General features: G+C 40.6%; 1 protein-coding gene across 5 annotated transcripts in view; it reads right to left on the minus strand.

Moving 5' to 3' along the window:
• Unc13b (unc-13 homolog B) overlaps positions 1 to 17,176 on the minus strand; it is a 241,504-nt gene that overhangs the window by 85,522 nt on the left and 138,806 nt on the right. For all 5 annotated transcript variants that reach the window (XM_017800429.2, XM_029567943.1, XM_029567944.1 and 2 more), the window contains 2 exons: positions 6,843 to 7,160; positions 3,588 to 3,678 (listed from right to left, as the gene is read on the minus strand). In XM_017800429.2, coding sequence (XP_017655918.1) covers positions 3,588 to 3,678; positions 6,843 to 7,160 — 409 coding nt within the window. The remainder of the gene's footprint in view (positions 1 to 3,587; positions 3,679 to 6,842; positions 7,161 to 17,176) is intronic.

The following is a 17,176-nucleotide window of genomic DNA, read 5'->3' on the forward strand; positions in this document are numbered from 1 at the left end:
AAAGGAAGAAAAAAGGGGGAAAAAAAGGATACCTATACCAAGGATCTCCTAAACAATTCAGTTTTGTTTTGTTTTGTTTTGTTTTGTTTTGTTTCAGCTAGGCCAGGGTCAACCTTATATAGACTAAGCTAGCCTCAATCTCACAGACATCTGTCTGCCTCTGTCTCCTGAGTGTTGATATTAAAGATGTGCACCACTACACTTAGAATTTTGTTCGGTTTCGGTTTTTTCATTCCAAGATTTAGCAACAGTATTATCTCTTTAAATCATAACATAAATTGGGGCTGGAGAGATGGCTCAGCGGTTAAGAATACTGATTATTCTTGCAGAAGACCTGGGTTCGAATCCCAGCACCCACATGGCAGCTAACAACTGTCTGTAACTCCAGTTCCAGGGGATCTGACAGTCTCTTCTGTTCTCTGCAGGCACTCCATGACATGGGTGCAGCTTACCTACATGCAGGCAATACATGCATACACATAAAAAAATAATAATAATAAACATTTAAATCATAACATAAATTGTACTCACTCCAGAATACTCTTACTATTATGATTCAGATTTTTTTCTTTTATGTGAGGAAGATGGTTTCTAACAAAAGAGTTTCAAGACACTTACTTTGACTCCCAGTGTTAGTGATTACTCAGTCCCATTATTCACTTAAAATCACACACATATAATTAGATTAATATATTACATTATGAAAGCTAAAATGTGAAAATCATAAAAAAAGTTGATTTTTAAATGTTTTCTATTTCTTTTTATTTTATGTATACAAGTGTTTTTGCCTGCATGTTGCAGCCATGTTGTAAGTGCACCCATGTTGTACAATGCCCATGGAGGCCAGAAGAGGGCATTAATTCCCTGAAGCTGGAGATAAGAACAGTTGTTAGCCACCATGTAGATGCTAGGAACCAAACCTGGGTCCTCTGGAAGAGTAGCTAGTGCTCTTAACTACTGAGTCATCACTCCAGTCCCAACAGCTAATATTTTAAGAATACTTATTAGTGATAAAAATATTTTTTAAAGCCAGGGAAGGTAGAACACACTTGCAGTCCTAATACTCAGAAGGCTGAGGGAGAAATATCATAAATTCATGTCCAGCCTGGCCTACATAACAAGACCTTGACTCAAAGAACCAAAACAAGGTAAGAGTGGTGGCACACATCTTTAATCCCAGTGCCAGAGGCAGAAGTAGTTGGATCTGTCAGTTCAGGACCAGTCAGGGTTGGATAATGAGACCCTGACCAAGACAATTAAATCAATTTAAAAATTTTTTAAATGTTAGGGTTTTGGAGGTTGGGTATGTTCGCACATACATATAATCTCAGCATTTTCCAGAGGCTTTGGCAGGAAGATTGAGAGTTTGAAGCCAACCTAGGCTCCACAGAGAGTTCCAGGCCAGCCTGCTACACAATGAGATCCTGCCTTTAAAAAAAGAACAAACAATAATTGTTTCTCGGCCTTTTGGCTAAGATCAAGTGTAGTTAAAAATAAAACAAACAAAATTCCCATAAAAATCACATACATATATATGGGAATTATGTGTATCTATCTATCTATCTATCTATCTATCTATCTATCTATCTATCTACTCTCTATACACACACACACACACACACACACACACACACACACACACACATGTCTATCTATCTATCTATCTATCTATCTATCTATCTATCTAAATAGTGTGTTTAGGGTAACCAGTTTATCAAATGATAGTAATATATTACAAATAATATAAGAAAGAACCTATATGACCATATTAAATTAAATAGGTTAACAGATGAAAAGGGAAATCTTATACTAGAATGTAGAAGGGGCAATGGAGATGAAGTTAACCATCTGGCAGCCACCACTATCAGTGGCAGCTTCAGACAGTTATCGTCACTAGTAGGTGGAGATATGATGAGGATCAAGATACCAGCAGTCTAATAGGATCAACTACAATGTTCCAACTACAAAGGGTAAGGGGTTGATGTGAAGAAACCTGGCTGATACAAACTTAACCAAACACTAAGGCTAATTGTTATGCACAGAAGGACAGGTTTACATAAGGTACTTCCTGTGTAATTCCTACCAGGAAAGCATGGCCTGAATCTTAAACATGAGCAAACACTGAATGGATCCAGACAGACCATTCTACAAAATGAAAGCCTATACCATTGAAAACTGTGGAGAAAGGAAAAGTCTGAGTAACTGTTCCAGGCAGACGGAGATGAAAGAGATCTAACTACTAAATGTGCATGCAACATGCCACTAGATTCTGGATCAGAAAGGCAAAAGAAACCTTGTTGGGATAGTCAGCAAATTTGCATGGCGTCCTAATGATAGTGCAGTCGTTTTCTTCATTTGAACAGCTCAATTGTGGTTATTTGGGGGAGTATTTTTAGAGGAATACAGGAGTATTCAGGAGTGACAGAACAACATGCCTACAAATTTCACTCAAGTGATTCAGAAAAAGATTGGTCACAAGGGAGGGAAGGTGATGAAGCAAATGTGAACCATCACCAGCTGCAGCATTTTGGTGAAGGAATAGCAAGGTTATACACTGCACTGAAACTCTTCCTTAGGTTTTAAATTAGCTTTCAAGATATGGTTACTCATCTGAGCATGTTTACATTTTTAATATCTGCCAAGTTTTATGCTATTGACTGCCACTTGTCGTCATTTAAAAACAGGCCTTCTGTCTGATGACTCCCTATTTTCTGACACACAGATAAGGACACATTTTGCTATGAGGAAACTAACAATGCTGAAAATGAAAAACATTTATCTTTATTTTTGTTTTTTACCTTGCTGCAGATCTGTGGGGGGGTGGTGGCATAGATGTACAAGTGGGGGGGCTGGGGGGTCATATGTGTACAGGTGTGTGGGTGGAGGCCAGAGGAGGCTGTCAGGTATCCTGCTCTACCATGCTCTGCCTTACTTGTTTACGACAGGGTTTCTCACTGAGCCTGAACCTAGGCTGGTGATCAGCAAGCTCCAGTAATCTGTCTCCAGCCTCCCAGACCAACAGGTGCACATGGTCACACCCACCTTTTTACATGGGTGCTGGGTTCCAAACTTAGATCCTCATGCTTGATAAACAAGCGATTTTACCCACTGAGCCATATCTCCAACCCCCTTATTTCAGATCTCAATATGCCCAAGTTTGGGGCCTTAAATTAGAACCCAAATTTTGTTTTAAAATTTCTGGACCCTACTTCTGACCTTGTATAAAATCAGCCAGTAGTACTTTAACTGGTCAATAGAATAAGGGAGACAAACAAATCATTTAAGAGCCTTGAAACCGTTCCTTACCTTAACCTGAAATTAAAACGACTTCAAAGAGATGACAGCAGAGAAAATAAGCATTTCCCTTTACCTTCAGGCTCCTACTCACAGGTCTATTTGATTTCCATTAATCAGCCTAGAAAAAGCCAAGGCCACCTCCCATCTCTTAAGGCTCTGGCTTAACTGCCATGCATCCCCAGAAGCACAGTATAAGAAGATGACTAAGCACTGACGGCTTCTCCAGCACCATATGTCTTCCAATTTCAAAGGAAAAATTGTCTCAGCCATCACTGGAACAAATTTCCTACCTCTTGCAGCTGGAGTCGGACCTTGGTAACTGCTCTGATCCAATGTGCTCTGGCCTGGGTAAATGGTGAAGATGCATTCTCCTCAGGAAGACTTGTAACAAAGAAAAGAATATTTCTTATAAACAGCCAAGGTGACAAGGTGACGATACTCAAGGCAAGACTGCCAAATATCTAAAATAAAATGGTTTTGTGCTCATGCCTACACTTGTTTAGTGATTCAGGCCACTAAAACAGCACAGTCCTGAATACCTAATTTGAAAACAATTTCTCTCTAAAATGACAACTCCTTTCAGCTTTTCATCTCTTCCTCTTTTTCCTTCTCCTTTTTTCATTTGACCAACAAAACAGCTCAGAGATAATGAGGAGTCATGACACTAAAAGTAGTCGCAAGGGCTCTGGGCCAATGTGAAGTGCAGAAATCGGACAGGTGTAGAATGGTGTTTCAACCCTTGCTTCCTTGCTTCTAGAGACCACCAGCATCCATTGGGGGTTTTACATAGCCTCCTTAAAGCAGAACATTGTTCCTGCGACCCTTTTCTGCTTCACTATTTTGAGAACTCACCAATTCCTAGACTATATCAGTAAGTGACAAGGAACGAATGGGGTGTGGTGGCGCACACCCTTAACCCCACCACTCAGGAGGGAGAGGCAGGTGATCTCAGTGAGATCAAGGCAAGCCTGGTTTACATTGCAAGTTCCAGGTCAGCAGTGGCTACAAGAAGACCCTGTCTCAGCAAAACAAACAAAACAAGAACCAGGGTGGTGGTGAGGAGACATAGCAATTTTCCTGACATCATCTTGAGCTGCCTCAGGAAAACATTTGGCAAAATGAACAATAAATATAACAAAGTACCTTGGAGGCAGAAACTCTACTTTATATCAGAACAAGTCATCATCTACGTTTCTCAACTGGAATAGTATTTAATTTTTGGTGATGTTCCTCCTTTCTCCCCTAGGAGCCTACAGTCAAGACAACAAACACATACCCACCATCTGCACATGCAAAATGTATGCTAGGCCCTGATGCCACCTAATTGTTCTAAAACAGTTGCGAGTGCTTCTGACTGGGTAGATCTAGGCTCCACACGCACAGCTAGCACCTGAGAGGATACAACAGAAGAGTTCTCATGCCAGGCACTTCCGCCTCTCTATCATGAGCTCAGTCCTGAAAACAGTGACACCAGATCCAAGGTCCATAAAGAACCAGCCTTTTGATGAGCCATCAACCACCCCAGTGAGAAGTCCTGTCCAGACCTCAGTCTCCAGGGTGTCCTAATGATTATTAGATGAATCAAAAGAGATGAATACAAACCAAGAATGGAGGTGGCCATGGTGGTGTGTGCCTGTAATCTCAGTATTCAGTACTCAGAAGGCAGAAGCAGGAGGATTATGAGTTTGAGGCCAGTTTGGGCTACATAATAAGACCCTATCTATCAGAAGAGAGAGAGAGAAAGAATGAGGATAACGAAAAAATAATTTTGTAATAATCTTCAGAAAGGTATGTGATTCATGCAGTAACCCAGCTGAAGCACTAACTTTTACCGTGTAACTGGTATTCATTGCCCTGGTCTCTAAGTGAGAGGCTTTATTATGAGATCTTAAAATCTGAGAATCTAGGGCTGGAGAGATGGCTCAGCAGTTAAGAACACTGACTGCTCTCAGAGAGAACCTGAGCTCAAGTCCCAGCACCCAATGGTGGCTAACAACTGTCCATAATTCCAGTTCCAGGGAATTCAACACCCTCTTCTAACCGCCATGGGCACTGCACAACACGGGCGCACCTACACATATGCAGGCAATACACTCATACACATAAAATAATAATTTTTTAAATATGAGACCATAAGTTATACCCTTATCACTCTACCTCAGTGGTTTTCAACTGGGGGTAATTTTGTCTCTGGGAGAAAATCTGGCAATGTTAGGAGATAGTTTTGGTGGTCACACTGTAGACTGTTACTGACATCTAGAGTGGCGAGGTCAAAGAATCTAACAAATGCCTTAAAATGCATTCAGTAGTTTCCCATAAGAATTATTTGTCCTAAAATGGCAATAGGACTCAAACTAAGAGACCCTTTATGCCCCAACCTCTCAGCTAGTCTACACAGCTTAGCTCAGTGATATAAACAGCACTCAAATTCTAAACTAAACTTCATTATAAGACTCCTAAAAGAACATTTTTCAGTTATTTTTGAAGTTGTTTTTGAGACAGGGTTTCAGTTTCAGTCTGTAGCCAAGGCTAGTCTTAAGCTCCTGCCCCTTGTGCTCTGGCCTCTAGAGTACTGGAATTACAAATGTGCACCACCATACTTGAACAAAGGATATGTCATAAAATTTTATATTATGGATGCAAAATGCCAAGCATCCTTGCAGGTCAAGGGGAAGCAGAAGGCAAGGTTAAATATGTCAGTTTTTCCTTAATTCTGTTCTAGGTTTCCTGAGCCAAGGTAAAATAAAACCAAACATCAATGTTCACAAAAGAAATTAAAATATGAGTAGGGCAGGAACCAGCCAAGGAACCCAAAGCAATGGGACCCACTGAACAAAATCACCCTCAGGGCTCAGGTCCAGTTTCAGATTCAGGGGATGCCAAATGTGGAGTCAAGAACTACACACTCAAGAAGCCCTGGTGTATTACTGCTCAGTAACTCCAAAGGACACAAGTGCTCTTTAGAGTGCCCCAAATATCTTGGGAGTTATACCAAAAATCAAAGGAAGCAGTACTAAGTTGACTGTGCTTGTCATGTATGCTGGACAGCTTTGGTTGCCAACTTGACACACCTGGGTAGAGGAAGCCTCACTGGGGAATTGCCTCCATTTGGACTGGCCTATAGCCATGTCTGTGGGGCATTTTCTTTTGATTACTGAGTGATGTGACAGGGCCCAGCCCACTATGGGTGGTGCCACTCCTGAGCAGATGGTCCTGTGTTATCTAAGAAGGCAGACTGAACACAGGCCAGGAGAGCAAGCCAGTAAGCAGCATTCTTCTATCATCTCTGCTTCAGCTCCTGCCTCCAGGTTCCGGCCCTGAGTTCCAACCTTGGGCTCCCTCAGTGGTGAACTGTGACCAGGGAGATATAAGTTAAATAAACCCTTTCCTCCCCAAGCTGGTATTGGTCAGAGTGTTTTTTCACAGCAATTGAAGGCAAACTAAATCATCGTGTCCCCCACCTACCTAACTGCAAGGCAATAAATAAAAAGTACTTGCATTCATAAGACATGCACCAGGAAGCATGTGAGTCGGCCATCACTTACCTCTCCTGAGGGCCTAGGATGTGGTCCTTGTGTAGCACCAGATCTGGAAGAGGAGGATGGGCTGTGGCATCTTCTCTCATCTCCTTGGGTTGACATGTTCTCCCCTTTTCTGAGTCACTTGTCACCTCCAAGGCTTTCTCTTGCTCTCCAAAATCAGCTTGGCCATCTCTGGAGAGGCTGCCATAGCTGTGGCAGGAATGAATTGAGTCTCTCTCCCGATGATCATCATCTTGTTCATGATACTGGTCTAGTTCACTCAGCAGAGAACTTCCTTGACTCACATTACAGGAGGAACCATACCTACTACTGCTGGTGGGGCTGTGAGAAAGAGGAAAACAGATGAGTAAATAAATGCAAAGTAGGGGCCAGATTACAAATATGGGTACACCCAGGAACAAATAATGGCATGGGGGCAGTAATCACAAGCAGGAGGTTCCTAAGAAGCTAGGACCAAACATTACAATCTAGAAAAATTAGTCTATTCAGCAGAACACAATAGGAAAAAAGACAACATGCTAAGTTCTGTGACAGCAAGGCTCAGTTATGGATAAAGAGAACAAAGTCTTACTCCTATTAAAGCATCTCTATACATGAAGTGAGGCTGCCCAACACTCTCTCAATCACCTGAATTCCCATGCACAGAAATAAATCTGTTTCCCTGTTCTGAGGGCTAGCAGTTGCAGCAGAAAATAACCGTGATGGTGGCAAGAAGGGCAGACAGGTGAGAACAGTATCAACGAGATAGTCCTTTGAACCTTGCACCTCTATAATCTAAGGGATTACATCCTAATGAAGACAGAGGGACTTCATGATGATCTACCAGGCATATCCCAGTCCACTTGGACATTTCAATCCCGTCAGTAGTTCTCATTTTCTTACTGGTAGGTAACCTGCTGAAAAGCTTTCATGCAAGAAGAGAAATTTTGTCAGAGCCAAACTTTTAACTAAAGGTCTGTGTTTACTTTTGGTCCGATTAAGAGAAAACACTGTTGTTTTCCTAAGAGATTTTCCTATGGTTCCTCACAGTTATCTGCTATTTTCAGGCTGACTTCTGATTCTTTAGTACATGTCAGTAGACTAGATACCAGGTCACTGTTCTAAATAGTTCCAAACATATGCCCATGCATGCTCATGACTGCACACAAATCAACCCCTTTGGATATGCTTGGTCAGAGGCTGAAGCAGCATTCTGAAACTACACTGTGAAGTTCTACTCAGAGGCAATCACAGGAACTGCTGCAGATGGACCCTGTCCAGCGCTCCAGATGAAAAAAACCATAGCAGAAGAACTGCAGCTCTTAGTAAAGTCTCATAGCAACTCAGGGTTATCCCTTGCTCTAGTTCAATATGAAATACTGTGATAGTCTGGTATGGCTGCGATAGTCTGTGATACCCTATTAGTACTTTTACAAATCCATGTGGAATTGGATACTGACTCCAGGTGATCCTAAGTCATCTTGTGCACTTTGTATTTTACTTTGAACCTTCACAGCCACTGGGAGAGGCATCTTAGAAGATAGAAAACCAAAGCAAACTAGGTCTCTCACCATCTACTGTAAGATACAAGTGTCTAAGGTCCAAGAAAACATTCTATCCTATTATGCAGTTATAATTAATATAGGACACTTAAATTCTTGCTGCCTCTTCCTGCGTGCCCTCTTTCCATTCTACTTTATATATGGCAGAGCAAACCAGACTTTGTTAATACTCTTTCCTTTAAGCTAGAAGCTCCTAGTCCACTAAATAAATTATATTTGGCACTAGAGAAGGGAGAGAATGAAAATATCCACTTATTTGTTCTTGTCACTTAACCCCTAATCAATATGAAGCTCAGGGGCACAAGAAGGATAAAAAACAAGATATAATAATCTACTACCAAATTATATGCATTATAAATGGTCAATTTCTTAAAACCATTTATGATGCCTAAGTTGAGAACAGGCCTTTTGTTGGTCACTGGCTCCTTGACATCATTCTGAGTGACCAGCTGCTGGACACTCAAAACAGAGGCAATGCTAGGAGACACTTCCTCCTCTTGTTTTTCCGGCAGGTGAAGTGGCTCAGAGACACTGCAGCACTCTTCATGTTTCCCTGAAGGACAGGCAGACTCAGACAGATTGCTGTCAGTCCTCCAGTGTTCTCCAGGTACGGGGATTTCCAGCTGCTTTTCCACTTCTCCAGATCTTGAAAGCCCATAAGCACAGTCACTTGGCCCAGCCTCCAACTGTTCAGTGGTCCCAGAGGGCTGAGCATGGATATCAGCTGACTCAGGACTGGCCCAAAGTATGTGAGAAGACTCCAAAGCTTTGTCAGCCTCCCTGAAGATAAGGTCCTGATCACTGCTAACCACAAAAGCAGGTGGAGAAGATTCTGCAGGCATTTGCTCAGGGCTGCCTTTATTGTCCTTTGACCATGGAAATGAAAGATCCAGTTTCTTTCTAAACCCTAGTTTAGGATCATTTCCCAGTAGACTCCCTTTCCCCTCACTACCTCCTTCAAATAGAGTAGACAACTTCTTAAAACCTGACATTAAACCAGTCTCTGCTGTGTTGCCACAGGGGCAAGATGGGAAAAAGAAAGAACTCAGTATCTTCCCATGGTCAGAAGTAGAGGATGGGAAGTGGAGCTTTGGCCAACTGCTCATGTTTGGGATCTCAAAATGAAGTCTTGGCTGCTCTGTTTCCTGGAGAGCTGCTGGTGGATCTTTCTGGGCATGAAGTATTCTAGAACTTTCTTTGGTACAAAGTACAGGTTCCTCTTACAGAGGACAAGAAGAGTCTCCTTGTGTCTCCAGTGTAGTGTTCCCACTGACACTTGCTCTATCCAACAGTAAAGTACTGGTTTCTAGTGAACTGGTTGCATGCTCCAAGAACTCTTGGTTTGTACAGGCAATCTGAGGCTCTGGCTTTGGCTCCAGCTCTGGCCTTGGTCTTGGCTCTGGTTCAAGTAGTTGACTTGGAGGGGGAAGCTCTTCAGTAACACAAGCAGGATCTGGCTGCAACTGTGTTGAAGGAAGAATGTGCTCTGGTTCCAATGATGCCTCTGGGTCTGTGCCTTGTAACATTCCCATGTCTCCTTCATCACTCAAAGACAGTACTCCTTGTTCCATATCATCCGCTGAGCCAGAAGATGTAGCAAGTGTTTCAAATCCTAGGGGTTCTGGAATATTCTCGGGAATATATTTTTCCATTTCAGGTGTTAGTTTAGGGTCATCCGTCAAGGTAGCTGATTCTGATTTTGCACTAACCGCAGTCACCCTGCAGTCACTGACAAGAAAGTCTGAACTGAGTCCTACAAAGGCAACTTCTCTATGCAAACTTTCTGTAGTTGCTAGTCCTACAGCATCTCTGGAACTTTGAAGATATGAAGTAGTTACAGACAATTCTTTTTTATATATCTCTTGTATGGGACTTCTGAAAATTCCAAACAACTCACTTTTAAGGGACTGAGATGATTCATCAGGAAAAAAAGAGAAAAAAAGAGTTTTTCTTGGGAGATTTAGGAGTGGAAAAAAATCCAGGAACGGTCTTAGGAGGTTCAATCAAGCACTCAGAAAAAGATTTTACTTTGGTCACAAACCCTGAAAGCATTTCTACTTTGGAGCCTAACATTGGTTTGTCTTCTACTTTATCTGCATCCTGGCTCTGGAGGTGCCCTGCACACCCTGAGTCCGGAGACACAGTAGTGGACTCCAGGCCTTGTGGTAAGACATCATTAGAGGTATTTTTTAATGGTACATTCAATGGATCAGTGATAAATCTTTCATTTTGGTGTACAATATGAACATCTAAATCATTGAGCTTGTCTTTCAAACAGTTACCATGAGAAAAAGACTTGGTTAGTGAGTCACCAGGAAAGGTTTTCTGGTAGAAAACCTCTTCTTCGGGGGAGCCACCCCAAGAGTCTCTGAGTCAATGAGGAATGCTTCACTTTGTTCCTGAAATTCTGGTAAAAGTGGAAAAATGTTGTCATGCACCTGACTCATTTGAAAATCTGAAGATGTCTTTTCTTCATTACTGAAACTGAGTTTCCCCTGAGTTTTCTCTACATCGAGTTCATCTACTAGGAAGGCAGTAACTTCAGTAATGTTATAAGTGGATTCACAAGGGGCCATTTGCTCTTCATGGACTACTTCCTGGACTACGTTTTCTCTATGACCAACAGAACCTTCCTTCATCATTGTGGCACTAGCGTCTACAAAAACAACTGGCTTCTTACAGGGTTGGACAGTCACTGGAGCAACATCTGAAAGGCTTTGCTTTTCTCCAGAGGTCTGCTGCTTCTCATCCAAAGGAGACAAGTTGAACAAACTGAAAGTAGAGCTACTACTAGAGATATCCTTGATGCATAAGCTGGTCGTGGAAAGAAGAAAAGGAAGTGTGAATAACCCTTCTGCTTGAGATCTGACTCTTGGTAAAGTAGCAGAGGCTCTCTTCTCGGATTTTTCAGATCCAGTTAAGAAAGAAAATACATTCTTTCTGGTTGGCAGCTCTGATTGGGGTAGAGATGCCACTGTGGCAATTGAAAAATTGCGGTCTTTATCAGGGAAACAATCTTGTTCACTTGAATTTCTTCTGCTTAGAGTATCAAAAGCCTTTCCCTTACTCTTTGGAGCTTCTGTTATTGCAGACACAGCACTAGTTTCTTTTGAAGACTCCCTGGGAGGCTCTTTGAGACTACTTGTTGAGACCGATGGACATGCTGACTGGTGGTCTAGGTGGTCTCTGAGAGATGCTTTGTTTTCATTTACGTTATTTCCCTGGCTCTCCCTAGTTGATGGCTCTCTTGGCCCACTGTCATCAAGAGTAGTCTGTTCAGACTTCTGATTCTAACCTTCCTTTTAGAGGAAACTGGTGTAGGAAGCCTGTCATCAAGAGTAGTCTGTTTGTTCAGACTTCTGATTCTAACCTTCCTTTTAGAGGAAACTGGTGTAGGAAGAACACTGCCAGTATCCTGACTCACTAGCTGTACAGGGTTAGGACTTGACCTGACCCCATCCTTATCAGTCACGGAAGAAACAGACATACTCTCAGGTGTCTGTATGGGAAACACATTGATTTTAAAGAAATCCCCAAGTGTACCAAAAAAATTTGAAACACCAGAAGATTCTTTCTTTGTCTGAAATGTCTTTCCACTTTTATCACTGCTCTTTTCCAAGTCTGTTAGTTCTTCTTTATTCACCTGGGTTTTAAAAAGGTTCAGAAATCCAGAAGCCTGTTTTGCATTTGTCACTGTATTTATGGAAGATTCTCCTTCTCGACAAAAGAATTTTAATGCACTTTTAAGCAAAGTTCTCTCAGACTCTGCAGAAGGTTGGTCCTTTGGAAGTTCACAATTCTTGTGTTCATCCCTACCAAACAGTGGTACAAATGGATCTGAAATAGACTTTTTTGTAAAAATATTAACAACTTCTACATCTGTTTGAGCTTTAAGAGTTTTTGGCTTACTTGAAAACCATATTTTAACAAACTCTGCTGTTCCATATGACCATTTTTATGAAAAGGGAGTTCTTGCCTTGCCTTAAGAGTGGACTCTGGTTGCTGAAGATTGGATACTGTCTGCCTCTCTGAATCCTCAAAGTGACTTTCTTTCTCTTTTTTGGAGTTATTCTCTAATTGCTTACTCAAGATTGATGGCTGAAAACCATCACACGTGGGCCCATCTAACTTTGATTGCATGACCAAAGTCCCTAAAGATTCATTCGTATCAAAATTCAAAGTACTTCGAATCAAAGCCCCCAAAACAGAAAGTACTGGCGTCACTTTGTTCGCGGACGCTGTTTCTTCTGCGTTGGGGGAGCTTTCAGTCACACTCTCAGGATGAACCAAAGAGGAAGCTTTTTCAGAAGATGGCTGAAGCAAATGTAAATTGGAAAGGTGACCTGATGAATCTTTAGTTAGAGGCCAGTTCTTGTCCCTCCCTATAATTTCACCTCTACTTAAGACATGACTGCTCATAGTTTGAGGCTTGTTTGTAAGATCCAAAATATACTCAAAGTCTCCAGAACCACAGGGTCTCCCTATGAAAGATTTAAAATCACTTTTAAACTTTTGAAGATTGTAGCCTGAAAAATCTAATGGTTTATCCCTTTGGTCAAAACCTGACTCTTCAAGAACTTGCGAAAAGGTTTCTAAATTTACAAAGAATGATCTCTCACTTCTTGGTAAAGACATAGATAAATCAAGAGGGTCTTCAATTGGTTCTTCTTTAACTTACCACATGATTTCATCTTCCTTGTTAAAAACTTTAAAACTATGAGCAGAAATAATGCTGTCATCCAACATAATACTTGAGAAGTCATCTTCCTGAAAATCGTAATTCAAATACTCATGATAATAATCATCAGGTATAAATAAATACATATACTGCCCAGTAGAATCAGTGAGGAGGGAGTATATATATTGACCATCGTGGAACATATAATATCCATAATTCCCATCCTCTGAGGGCCACCAAACTCCATTTTCAAGATATGACAACCATTCCTGATACTCATAACCAAAACTTGAAAAGATAAAGTTTTTGTCCATTCTTAATGATTCTTGCTCTACTACAGAGCACATAATTTTCTTATAATCTGAAGAGAAACTTAAATCAACAAGCAATTCTTCTAGTGAATTCTGAGTCTCATTAACTGGAAGATAACTAGAGCTTCCATATAAGGAGTTAGCTGCCCACATATCACCTCTTAATAAATAACCTTCATTAAATGCTAACTGGTCGGATGATTCATATGGCACATCACACCAAATGACACTGTTTGGATTTGTTCTCCACTCCAAGATATTTGCATTTTGATCTTTTTGGCAAAAATTTATTACTGGGTTTTCTGAGTGAGGCCACAAGAAAGCATCCGCTGATAAAAATGTATTTTGAGTCAACATATGATAAACTGGTTGACGTCTTCTAGAATTTTTAGAAAAGTCTTTTATATCAGAATCCCATTCAAAACAGTCCTTTTCAAAACCCTGATAATGGTTTGACTTATTTAAAATGTTAGTATTTGGTACAGGTGAACTTAACTTGTTTGAACTTTTACGTAGTGTTGCCTCAAGGATATGGTTTGGTGTTGGCCCCTTATCCGAAGATTTCTGTAAGAGACTGTTCCATATAGTGGATTATGTTCTCAGAAGAGGGACAATGCTTTTCATTTTGCTGGCTTTTCTTTGTAGAGCAACAAAGATTATCAGTCCAACCATCAGATAATGATATGGTTTCTTTAGATAATGATAAAGAACTTTATAGGAAGCCAGAACGTCCATGGTTTTCAACCTGGTTTCTCTGGTTCTCTGAAGTCACACACGAATCAAAAGGGACTTCATCTATGGGTAAAGGCTTATTTCCATTCAAATTTGTTATGTCACCTGAAGACAAGAGCTTTGCTTCATCTGGTTTATAATCATTCATATTGCTTTTTGACATCAAGTTAAATATTCCAGAGAATGATAAGCTTGGAATACTATTCTTGCAATGGGAATCATCATTTTTCAAGTTCAATTCTTGTTGATTAGGCATGTTTTCTAGAGATATAAACCTGTTAAACGGGCCAGAAAGAAGGCCTCCTTGAGTTTTCTTTTTAGATGTTTTATCTTTGACTTTATCTTCATTGATGTCATTAACTAAAGTGGAGTCATTAATGACATTAACTATTGTGGATTTTGAAATGGCAGAAATAAGCTCCAAAGAAGAGTCTGACACCATGGGAAATGTCACTTTTATAAGATTCTTAAATTCTTCTGAAAGATCTGAAGTTATGTATTCTTTAGGCACAACTTCAGGACCAGCTCTTTCATAGTTCTCTACTGTTGCATGGTCACTTGGATTTGATTCCTCTATACTCTCACATTTCCCAAAATCATTATTAATATTTGAAGCTGAATCAGACTTCATTATATGTTTTGCATCTTTAGGACAATGTATTTGGTCACTCTTATTAAATTCCTCTGTGGTACCAAATTTCTCTAGGTCATGATGACTATTTGGAGCTGAACTAGATTTTATTGACTTAAGCTTGACATCTTCAGAACAATTTATTTGGTCGATCTTATTAAATTCCTCTGTACTACTCAATTTCCCTACATCACTATGAATATCTGAAACTGAACTAGATTTTATTGAACTAAGTTTGGCATCTACATGGCAATTTCTTTGGATCTCTTTATTAGTGGTTGCTACTGAGCCATGAAAATTCTGGCTATTAACAGTGTTCTGACTGTCAGCGAGAGGAAAGTTGAACAAAGGAAAAATGCTTCCTTTCTCTCTTAAATCCTGCTGTTTTTCAGAATGCCTGAGAACACTGAAAAATGGAATATGTAGTTTTCCACTAAATGAAAAAGCATGTCCATCTTTCTTAGTGCCCCTTTCCTGTTCATCTTCCTCTAACTGATGAATTTTCACAGATTCTGACAAAGTTTCCTTTGAACAGGTTTCAGAAGAAATAAACAAAAACTGACTAAATGATTTTCTGAGTGGCTCAAGGAAATCATCATGGCCAGTAACTCTGTCTTCCTCTAAAGACAGAGGCTTTGCAGAAGCCTCTTTATCTGCAGTTCTACACGCAGCCACAACACGGCATCCACAAGTATCTTTGGCACTTATTTTTGGTTGGTCTTGTAGCAGAGATGGTTTTGTACAAGGTTTTCCTTCCAGTAGGGTCTCAATATCACTTTTCTTATTTGCACAACTAGCTAAGCTTGAAGGTTCATCAGCCCCTTTGGAGGGCAGCAAGTCTCTGCTTGCATTCGGAAACCTGTAGTTTCTCTCTTACTTCTATTTACATCAACAGTGCTGTGACTCTGGTTACGTAGGACAGCTTCCCTTTGATTTGACTCAGAACTACACCCAGCATTGCTTCCCCTCCTTGGTGTCTTGCTTTGGTCTCCACTTTTGGTTTCCCCTTTCTCTGGAAACATGGTTAATGGATTTAGCATGCTAAAAACTGACTTTATAACTGAACTCTGAGTCTGTGGAACTGAGTCCTTTCTAGTAGTTTCTGTGGTGTCCTGAAAGCTGAAACCCTCTGTCTTATTGCCCAGGTGCTTGATTTCAGAGGTTTGGCCATGGCTGCCAGTATCCTTATCAGCAGCTGTTTGGGAGGGTAATGAAGACTGCATGGAAGAGTCCTCTAACTCGGAGTTGGCACTGGGGCTGGATACCAAATTAACTGTCTCTGTTTGATTAAGAGTTTCTGTTTTCTCTGGAACTAAATAAACCAGTTTTTCCATAGAGGTTGTAAGATGCTTTGTGCCTGAACCCACCTTTCCTGTTAGTGAAGTGAATAAAGAACCAACGGCACATTTTATTCCATTCAGCTCAGGGAAAGACACGGCCTTGGCCTTGTCACTCTTGATAATAGTAGGTGATGTTTGATACCCAGGCATTTTCTGCTCTGCATTAATAACAGTAGTATTGTATTCGTGTGTTTTTTTAGTTTTTGAAAGGGACCCAAATCTATTAATCTCTTCTTCCTTCTCTGCTAAATATTCTGACACTGTTTCTACCAAACACTGAAGCTCACCCACTGTGTCAACATAGTTTTCTTTGGGTTCTTCAATAGAGGAAGTGGTCATCTCCTCCATGGAGCATCTGGACAAATCTCCAGCTGTGTTAGCATCACAGTTCATCCTTTGTAATGGTAATGCTGAATTTGCCACATAACATTCTTCAGAAAAGTCTCCCATACAATGGGCAGCTGATGGATGCCATGTTGGTGACAGTACATGCTCCTGCTCATCAGAAAGGGGGGAACCTAAAACTTCTTCAGAAGTACTGCTGGTAGAATCTTCAAGAATACCTAATGGAGTAAAATTAGTGACATGATGGTTTGAACCAGAGGACTTTTCACAGTTCCTTAAACAACAGGGCAAATCATAATCATGACTTTCCAGTTTAGAGGTCCAGGTACCATTCTTCACCACAAATCCATTTTTGTAGGGATATAAAGCTGGATAGTTTTGTTTCTTCTTTTCATTGTGACAATAATTACAATTCTTAGTATCTGGATATGCACATTTAGAATTAATCTTAGTATTATAATGCCATCTTTCACTATCTTCAGAACAACCATACAAGGATTCTTTTCTCCTCCTATCTATTAGAATGTATTTCTGTGGATACCTGGAGAATACAGATGCTTCAAACTTACGGTCATAATTAACGACAATAGAGAATTCTGTTTGTGGACTCTTGGGTGGTGCCTTTTTCCAACTGTACTTTGGTTGTTTTTGTTGGCTATGACACCTTTTTTGGAAAAGGTTCTCATTTCTTTTACCTCTGGTTCTTTCAAACTTATATCACTATTATCTAGACAGTCCTGTGATATTTTTCCATCCATC

Source organism: Nannospalax galili, unplaced genomic scaffold (genome assembly GCF_000622305.1).
Source record: "Nannospalax galili isolate Female #2095 unplaced genomic scaffold, S.galili_v1.0 scaffold341, whole genome shotgun sequence".
In the NCBI taxonomy this organism is placed as follows: domain Eukaryota; kingdom Metazoa; phylum Chordata; class Mammalia; order Rodentia; family Spalacidae; genus Nannospalax; species Nannospalax galili.